Source organism: Echinococcus granulosus, assembly GCF_000524195.1.
Source record: "Echinococcus granulosus chromosome Unknown EG_S00007, whole genome shotgun sequence".
Taxonomy (NCBI): domain Eukaryota; kingdom Metazoa; phylum Platyhelminthes; class Cestoda; order Cyclophyllidea; family Taeniidae; genus Echinococcus; species Echinococcus granulosus.
The window spans coordinates 982934-993322 of record NW_020170387.1 but is presented as its reverse complement, the minus strand read 5'-3'; the positions used below and the strand labels follow the sequence as shown (position 1 = coordinate 993322).

General features: G+C 39.9%; 2 protein-coding genes across 2 annotated transcripts; both read right to left on the bottom strand. All coding sequences in view use genetic code 11, as the record gives it.

The window, feature by feature from the left end:
* Positions 1-2984: 2984 nt before the first annotated feature.
* Positions 2985-7257, bottom strand: EGR_01814 (hypothetical protein; the record flags this gene model as incomplete). The annotated part of the gene is made up of 6 exons (XM_024491063.1): positions 2985-3092; positions 3331-3447; positions 3484-3577; positions 5125-5361; positions 6451-6551; positions 7108-7257. The coding sequence occupies 6 exons, from the start codon at positions 7255-7257 to the stop codon at positions 2985-2987; spliced, it is 807 nt and encodes a 268-aa protein (XP_024354519.1).
* A 297-nt stretch (positions 7258-7554) lies between these two features.
* On the bottom strand, positions 7555-8727 carry EGR_01813 (hypothetical protein; the record flags this gene model as incomplete). The annotated part of the gene is made up of 1 exon (XM_024491062.1): positions 7555-8727. The coding sequence occupies one exon, from the start codon at positions 8725-8727 to the stop codon at positions 7555-7557; it is 1173 nt and encodes a 390-aa protein (XP_024354518.1).
* Between the last annotated feature and the right edge of the window lie 1662 nt (positions 8728-10389).

The window sequence follows — 10389 nt, the reverse complement described above, 5'->3', positions numbered from 1 at the left end:
CATCAAAAAAACACTTCAGCGGCACTCCGCATTAGACTTATGTCTAGACATGGTAATGGGCGGAATAAAACAGGATGAATTCCTTTTTGGAAATGCTTTTTATCTTTGTTGTAATCATTCAAGAATGCAAGGCTTGAGCAAGATAACATGTCTCAGTACAAATATACCATCGATTCGCCACTACTGGTTGTGATGATACAATGAAGCATAACAAATCGGACAGGCCGCACCTACTAGTGGCTTCCTAGTTTTTAAATGTTTAAATATGCTATATTAAGTGAAAGCCTCTCATTTACTAGCGCTTGCAACAACTCGAAGATGTGAGTAGCAGTAAGGTAGCCAAAAAAGATCGCGTTTTTTTTTTAAAAAATAAAACTGGGCAACTGTCACAAGCATCTCATAACACTGGATTCGCTGAAATAGTTATCATTATAATCTTCATACTTTCCCACCGACGCATAAGCTTGCTGAGGATTCCACTTTTGAATAAAATTCCGTCTTTGTAAGCGAAAACCTACACTTCTGTCTCACTTTTATCTTTAAAACGTCTACTATTACCATTACTATCACTGGTAGCACTATTCATTAGCCGACGACGCTAATGGTTAATGCTAAGAAAAGGTTATGCCCGTCATTGAGAGGACGAAGGCAAGAAGTGGGAGGGCGTCTTGTCTGACTAAGGTGCGTAGCTTTTCAGGGCTAATTCTTGCGGTCGAATGAGGTATGAGCTATCTCTCAAGGATAGCGCTTTCTTCTGACCGGTTGATCAGTTGCGGCTGGTCCCTAAGGAGTTTTGCTTGCATATCTTTGGACTGGTTCGTATTGGGGAAGTAGGTCCCTGATGAAATTGTTACTTAATCCTCAGAAAGGGAACAAATCATAGTGACCAATTGCCTCTGCAGTCCACCACACACACACACACACACACAAGTGAGTTAGGAAACTTTACAAATTAACATAGTTTTAAGAGATCTGCATTTAAAATTGAAATTACCTTCACTCAAGCACCATTAGTAAACTAGTGTCCAAATGTATATTTATCTAATTTTAGGAAGGACTGCATATCACTCTCTGGAAATATTTTGTATTCTTTTGTCACTTCCTAACAATTTAAAGAACACACTAAAAGATACCGAATGGGACTTAAAAAATCAATCTCGTGGCAAGCGTTACTCTTTGGATGGGTGAGAAACACGGATGATCTCCTCACCAGAAAATACACCAGTCTCTTGATCACCGAATAATCTACCACGCTTTTTTATATATGCACTGAAAAAATCGCAATCTAGTTGTTACCCTTCATTACTAAGTATAAAGGAAAGCCTACAAATCCATAATTTTATTTCCAAAAGACGCTTTTTGGACAAAATAGATTATGTTGACTTTAGAGACTACATTTTCTTGTGAATTAAGTCAGCTATATTTGGAAGTTTGGGGTCATGCAAGCGATATTCATCGAAAACAGGAAGTGACCTTCTCTCTGAAAGGAGATTATTTACTCGCTCACCCTAACCTTAAGGTACACTTCGCCTAAGTAGCCATAATTATTTTTGACAGTTATATGATGAAAAAGTCAAATTTTTATGTCTCATCAACCTGATTGTAGCCTTATATAACGTCCTCAGTTCAGCCCCATTACAGTACTTGGCTTATGTATAAAGGAAAAAATCATATTTGAATTGTATTGCATGAATATATGCACGTAAAAGCGAATGAAATCTGTACTTACAACTTTATTTATCTTCCTTTCCCCAATGTTGAAGCAAGAAAACTTGCGTACATTCTCAGCCACATCGACGATGCTATACATCACCTCTGCTGATACTACCCAGATTGGTTGAAATCGGCGCTATTAGCCTTTTAAACTTTTCGGGAAGCTTGTGGAACCAATCAACTTCTAGTGGATGGTGAACCTTCCAGCCTACCGTTTAGCCATTGCAAAGGTAAGAATGAAGTGGCATGAAAACAGACCTCGTTGACTTTCCACCACTTAACGTGCACAAGATAATTAATGTGTTGGGAGAAAACTGGACGTAGCTGCCCGTTGATTTAACCTGCCAGCTCTGACCCATACTAAATGTTTATGTATATGTTTAATCATATCTGTAACTAGACTGCTGCAAAAATACTACTCGAATGCTAACTTGTTTGATTTGCAAATACAGTTACTAAGAAATATCCCAGATTCCTCGCTGGAATCTACTTTGATTTTCTTAATTTTAGAGTGGTCAATCAAATCCCATCTGCAAATTGAACCATCAAACACTTATGCCTGACTCCGTGTCAACACTGAAAATTCCCCAAAATAGTGGACAATTGGACAATCCCATTGTCCTAGATTCAAATAATATTCTATTACCATAAGTAAAGTGGTTAACACCCTTAATCGTATCCCCAACCTGCATCGAGGGCGACACAAGTTGATGCTCGAAGCTATAACTTCAGTATATAAATATAAGGGTTGTGAATTTACCTTAAATCATTGATTGCGATCAAAGGAGGCTTACTAATTCAATCGAGAGCTCTGCGTGACGGATGATGCGTGGACATGGAAGGCCACTACGTGATTTTAATGAATTGATGTCTCATGTATACATATATTGGACTGAATTTAAAGAAAATCCTGAGCTTACAGTGTTTACGGACTCGACCGCCTTACACCGGGGAATGGAGCCCTCACGCAGGGTTTCAGCAACGTCCGTGAGCGATAGAGCGCCATACACGTTGGGCATTGTGATCCCACTGCCCAAGTGATGCTACACCACCCCCCCCCCCCCATGAAACCTGCTAGTCCTATTGTTGGGACCAATCGGACACAGAAAGACTGCAACCTGTTAGCTAAGTAATGGGATGGGTGTGCATGTCTTTTTGCGCACTCAGATGTGCATGGGAAAGGTTTGCACAAGTTGGAATGTCCATTTCTTAACCCTGTTTGCGTACTTCATTGCAAAAACTCTTAATAGGTGCGTGGACTTTAGCGTACCTTAGAGATCTTCACAATAAGATACTGCTGTCAGCCTAAATGAAATCAACTTGTACATTACACAAACAAGTATGCACAAAGAATGACTGAAATCCAAACTCTTATTTATCTGCATCGAAAAGAATCACACTCACTGTACTGTGAGCACCATAAAAGTGACAGAATATGACAAGTAGCAGTCGTGCATGATTACTACTGGTGGTGGGATATGCACTGACGAGACTACGTTAAAGTTAGGATTTGCATAAATTACAAATTTGGTAATAATTATTTGCATCAGACTTTATCACTTAGTTTACGGTCACTATGGTAACCGAATTTTTAAATCAATGAAAAAGTGCGCTCACTTCAAAAACTTGTGGTTTATCATTACGTTTACATGGAAAGCGATTTGTTTGCTTGCCAAAGGAAGCCGTTTTGTATATTTTCTCCAGTTCAAATAATGGCATTTTTGTGAATATTGTCTGAAAAATCTAAGGCTCATGAATATATTTCTGAACGAATAAATATGAAAATATTCCACAAAATAATTTTATCCCTGCATGTTCATATTTGAAGGATTTACCGAGCAGAAAATCATTATGCATTTGTTCACTTGTTAAGATAATTTACCAAAAGGCATTAGCACTAAGTAGCTGTAATGGAGAAAAGTTACATGGAATGTGATTTGGAAATAAAGAGCAAGGAATTCGACCGTACCAAATCTCTAGAGCATTTCCGGTGGTGCCTGATTAGGGACTGTTTGCGAATAAGTTGTGCATACTCGGCGAGTTTATTCTGTCCCATCGGCATTATGCTTCTTGGCGAATCTTTTTTTCATGTAGGCACATTTATTTGTGCTTTTTCTCCCCAAATGCGCATGCATGCACATGCGCGCCTGATGGGGTCATTCAAGGGCAGGGGGATAATGAACCAATCAGACTCCAAGGTTGGGCAAGTGTCCCGAAGTTAGAACGAGGCTACGACCCCCTCATCTGGATCGCCTCGCAAAGCCATTTGCTGCATGTTTATGGGGAGACACTAGCATCGGTCGTTCCGCTACAGATGCGCTCGCGTCTGCAGGATTCACCACGCACATCGGCCACCAGAATGGTTAGGGCTTAATAGGACAACTCTGTACAACACACCACTGTCTTTCAAACTGAGTCGGTTTCTTATATTTTGATCCTTATCCACTCTACGCTGAGTTATTAAATACTATTATTTGCGATAGAGAGACTGTGTTCTCTGTCAGTGCCCTCTGAGGTGAGTCGAAGAGTTAACAAATTTAGGGTTTGGGGAGACCTCATCAAACGTTTTGGAATACTGAGATGACCTCTATGACCTCAACGTTGTAAGCAGGATGTCCAGACTTCAGACATTCGTAATTCCGCTAATTCGCATGGAACTACAGATAAACTCCATGGGAAATAATGCTATGAGCGTGATTTCACCAATTAGTACCTGGACGAAGAGAACATACTAAATCGTTCTCATTCACTTTCTCTCATATTCAAGTATAATTTCTAATTTCCCACCGATAAGTGTAACAATAGGTATTTAAGTTTACAAATGAGAACATTCCTCATGCGAAAGTTATGCGCTATTCTTACTAGGTCCACAAAAAGGGATCAGTCGCTTAAATTAAGGTCAGCAGCGCAGTCCGTTTCACTAAAATCCATTAAATCTGTCGGTAGAATAGGCTGCATACAATTATTTCGCTCTGCGAACCCCGTGACAAACGAAAAATTACGGATGCCGTAAACCACTCTAGAGTTGGTTATTGATTAAGAAAAATTTAATCTAAAAAGATTATTAATGGGCATATCTTTAAAAGATACAATTTTTTTGTGAAGTTAATTTAAATTACCTGTGTAATGAGATGCCTCTGCTTTTAGGTAAATGCTCACACAAATAGCTATTGGTTTACAAAAAAGTAACCTTAGCCTTGAGGTGTACGAAGCCAGTGATTCCTCTTAATAGAGTTTACGGAAAGGGCGAAACTCTGGAAGCATTAGAATTGACCATATTGGGACAAAATGGTTGTCTCACTCGGAAATTTCATCAGTGACCTTCGGTTTGGCCTCAAGGGAGACTTTAAAAGCCCCTTTTTCGAAACAAGAAAAATTTTAAATTATTGATAGTTTTAATAAAGCCTTTACTTTAGTTTTGGTGTCCTGCTTATGTCCATAGCCCTGCGGCCCTTCTGTAAGTTAATGATAAGACTTGCTTCAGATGTTGACATTAGTATTTCATATTGCCCACGGATATATAACTTCACCTTACCGACACAGCAATCCTTACCCACCTTTGTAAGCTCAAACCAAAATTTTCCAAAGCTAATATCTGTACAACGAACTGTCCTATATATAATTGAAAATAAGAATGTTGTCAATGAACTAAAAGAAATTAGAAATGTTGAACTGGGGAATTCCACCAAATTCAATAGCTAACTTATTCGTAAATACCATCTCGCAATATCTAGCTGTTTGAGAAACATTTATGCTGTGTCCGTGACACACCGCAGCTCGATCTCCCCAATTAATTCCGAATTATTTTAAAGAGTTAAAAAAGTGCAGTATTTTCTCCGACAATGCAAACGCATATCTTAAGGTGGCTGAAAACACAGCAATCATTATTCTCGTGTCAAACATCTGTGCGTGGTAATTTATAGAAACCGCTTTCCCAAATCCTACATAGGTCATTTTGCAGAGTCAATGGTGTTTAAATGTCTAAATGGGTCGATTGTCAGTTTGATACTTATTTAAAATGATGTCTTTTAATGAAATTTGCCAGGTTGTAAAAATGAAAAGCTAGTCAGAACATAGTGAATGTTGAGGAACTTCGCATTCTCTTGTCTGTGGTCAATTCCGGTTCGTAGAGAAGATATCTGCTATTAACACAACGATCAACCTGAACAACTTGTAGTGCCGCTATTCCCCAAGCATTCAAATGGAAAGGTTTTTTTACCGAACAGGATTTATTTGATGTTCTTAATTCGTGTAAAGAGATATTCTTAAGCAGTAAAATTTTGAAATGAAATGCTGTATCCACTGACTTGAGGTGTTAGATTAAGGCAACAATAAAGTAAAACGTACTTCATTCATTCCTCGACCGTGTGGATGAAGGGAGACAGTTTTGCGTGTAATATACTGTTGCCTTATGGTCTGAGGCTGTTGTCATCAAGGTCGGGTGTGCACCAATCCATCTAGGGCGTACCGCCGCCACCCCCCAACCCAGGCGCCCACCCTTCTGTTAGGTAAGCAGGCAACCAGCTAACTAGCCCAAGGTCCCATTGATCCTTTGACATTTACGGTTTTTGAACAACAGACAGCAGCAACATTCTTCACCCTCTTTCTCGCACCATCATACACCCTCAACTGGCGTCAAAGCTTCTCTCCGTTAACGGCCTACTGTTACGCACTTGGGGACAAGCGTTGCTTGTATTCAGACGCAAGAGATGCATTCTCAATGTCAAGCAATCCTACTAGTGTTCCACAGAAGCACTAGATAATGGTTTATTTGGTAAACAAAGGTAAATATCATTATATCTTACTGATAGTAAGTGAATGTATTCAAATTTAATAGGCTGATAAAATTTTATTTTCAGACAGCTTCAGAAAATAGCATATAATAGGTGTGTAAAATACGAAGGACTTCTTTCAAGTAATCTTCTTCTTTTTTCCCCGAATACTTTTTGTTTCGGTACGATACAACGTATGCTTACCTTGGAAACGCGCACAAATTACGCCAATTGATTGTGCTGGAAATATCTACCTAGTTGTCTACCTAATTTCAGTACGAATAGGGATGGTTCGTTCTACTATGGACCGTTGCAATTTTTAGTAATGTCAAAATCTTACTGGAAGCAACTACTTTAGGTGATTTAAACAATATTCAGCCTGTCGAGCTCGTGAATCGCTGCTGGAGATAGCATGCAACACGACTTTTTAAAAATTTACTCACTTCCAAGCATAAACTGAATGAAAGAGGAGATCTACTAAAGTCACTGATAACTCGAGGCGCTTTTCGAGTCGCTAAACCTCGAACTGGTCCCTCCACTTTTTGCATAAAGCGCGGCTGATCCATTACTGTTTAAATTCTGAAATACTTATGCCCGCGTTTTTGTACCCATCACAACTTACTTCTGCAATGGCAACTTCAGTTGAACAAAAGAATGATCTCTTTTGCCTGCGAAAGTGTGTTTGAATAAGAATAGCTGCAGAATTTTGTGCATTCCATTTGTAAATAAAAGAATAATTAAGAGTAGTAGGAGGTGAAGAAATGCATTGCATTATAATTCAGCGGATTTCCTGATTTGTTAGTTTAAAATTAGTAAAATGAAGATGATAAATTGGTTATGAGGTACGAGTCAAATAATTAACTACGGGATTTAGCTGAACCCAAAAGCACCTTTTTGATTGTGGCGTAGTTCAAAATGATCAGCTTATGTTCAAAACTGTTTTGTAATGCTGTGGCAGTTTACTTGAAATTTATCGGGTCAAAGTAGACTTTTATACGTCTACTCCAAGCAAACCTACGAGAAGCTGTGGCTGTATAAAAGTGCGGGTATGGAACACCGAGAAATCTGTTCAAATCTTCAAAAAACTTGGATTATCAGATAAATCAAGTGCTTTTTCTGAAAACTTTTCCTCCTCTGAAAGATGTGTTCTTACAAACTCGTCATAAAGAGGAAATCCGTGAATTAGCTTGGCCCTCAAGAGACCTGTGCAGGCCTTGTAAACGTATCCCCCTTGCTCCACAATAAAGCTGGAGACAAGGGAACCCGGATATCTCGGATCTGCCTTTACCTTCTTTGGGCGGCAAAGACGTTTACGCCTCACTTCTGTCATCCACTCAGGCTCCACACCCCTCAGCAGCTGTCGGTGGCTTTGCAGCCGAATGTCAGTCATCGGATCCTTGTAGAAGTAGGTCGAGAGTGGGACAGGAACATACACAGAGGAACCGATTATACCACGCATTTTGTAGTAAATGTAGGGATCTGTGGTCTGAGAGCTTTTTGATGTCTTCAGAATTATTCTCGCACAATCTAAGTCTACCAAATCGAAGCATACTCGACATATATCACCCTCCGAGTCTATTTTCATCAACAAGGAAGCTCTACAAAGACCCAAATAGTTGAATGGAGCCTCATACTTAAAATAGGTTGCCACGGTTAGGTCTCCCTTTATTGACAGTAGGAATTCCATGCCATCCTTCTCGATGAATATTTGGCTTTCAAAATTTTCATCGCAGTGCAAGCTGGGTACCTGGCTGGATGTCTTATGTTGATTTGTAGCAATGATGAATGTCCTCTTGTAAAATTTGCTATTAAGAATGCCATCCTTGAGTCTTACAAATTTTTCAATCGCATGAGATTGAGTCGAACGCGTTTTCTGAGCTTCAACAGCGGGTCTGTCTTCGGCATAAACGAATGTGAATTCAGGGTTTGCTGGTCGAAACTGCATCAAATAGCGCATCTTATCGGGACCATATACAAAGAGCCGACTTTTGGGTACGCTGTTTTGCCTCTTTTTCTTTACAAGATTGTTCAAATTTATATCTTCAGCACCAATGTCTGCCAGGAAAAGAGTTGGATCGAATTTAGGGAATGTGAAATTGGGAACGAAGTCAGGGAAAGGTCTAGGCGCTAAAAAACTGGGAAATCTAGATGCAGTTTTACTGGGAGACCATTCACCATAGCTCTGACTACTCAGCACCTGCCCTTTCTCCGATTTTGTTCGCGCCGACCAGTCGTTCCCCATTCACCGTCTGCATGTGCCTCTCAGATGGCGCTATCTTATTGATCTCGCTAATTTTAAATGGAGCACATGATTGACGAATGTGAAGCAAGGATTACGAGGGTGTAGTCCTTCTTACTGTCACTTTCATCTTTACTTTCCGGCAGGTTTGGGGCAGCAGATTTCAAGGCCGAGGAGAGCACTGGAAAATACAGGTTTGTATGCCTACTTATGCCAGTTTCAGTAAACTAAGTTTGACAGGAAATATCCAATTAAATGAGCTATTCAAGGTGTTTTTTTGAAGTGGAAGAGTCAAAATTGGCCTACATCTATTTTGGAAATATTTTACCCCAACTAATCGATAGATTTTTTAAGAAAGGAAAGAAAACGTTATATCTCAGCAAATTCTGTGTAGCCCTATCTGTAGGCTATAAAAATACTGTATTGCAAAGAGTTTATCTGCACAATTGTAGTAACAAATCATAAATGGTGGGAGAACGGGTGTTAAGGTCATGTTTCAATGAAGCCCAGTATCGTGTTTAAATTGGAATACTTATGTGCTGTTACTAACTCGCGCCCCTCTAAGGAGAGTATTTTCGGGTGGCCTTTAGGCAGTAACGGTATGAGATTGCGTCCAATGAGTTTCTGAATCCTAGACGTGGACTTAAAAACCCCCTAAGGGCTTTAAGTTTTCAGCCCTCACCGCCCACCTATCCGTGCGGAAAGTGAGGGAAAGTCGCATTTTGGAATGAGTCATGGCCCTAACAACTGTCAACGCTTGTGCGGTCAGTTAAGGTCTACCATGGTAGACACATGCACAGCTAGGTGGCCCGTTATAACGGTAGCCGATAAGGCTACTGGCGCCACATATTCGAAAAGACCACCCAGAGGAGAATGTCATCTTTACTTCAGAATGAAGGTACTGGTAATGCTTAGCTTACATTCGATTTAGAAAAACGCGTTGTTAATTAACACTATATACAATAAAATCAGATTAAACTGTACGAGGTGTGTCGAATATGTGCAAATATTTCTCTTCTGTCAAATAAGTTGTCGGTGTAAAAGCTGTAATTCACTGGTTAACTTATCCTTAAGACACCTTTTGAGCTCAACGATGATGCACGTAAATTAACTTATGTGTCGGTCTGTCGCAGTAGCTAGATGGTTGAGTAAGAATGAATGCTTTGATAAGTCGCTTCCTAGTAAAATAGTTATACGCAGTCTCAGATGTATTTGTAGCGCCTCAAGACTTCCCTAAAGACGAAGGAAGACAGAATACCCGGGTAGAATATACACATTCGGCGTACGGAAAGGCGGGAGGGCTACTGGTGTAGACCGAATGTCAGTCCACCCGTCAAAACTACAACGGCGGAGACCCAAAGTGGCCCCATTACCAAAAGGGATATTTGAATAACCAAAGTATTACACATTTCTAGTCCTTCTTGCTGGGGTATGCTGATACTTGTTAGGCTCAACTCTGAATGTGCAGGGCTTGATTTTCCTCTAGGTAGATCGTCACTACTTTACTAATATTGTTCCTGAGCTCAGGAGTACAGTACTTTACGCACTCCTGTCTTTTAGCTATTTGTTTTCAGTTAAACTATTTGCAATGGAAAAGGTTAAAGCAGAGTCAAGTACGTCAGTTTGCAGGTATGCCTCCTCCAAACTGAGGTAATCATCTGACAA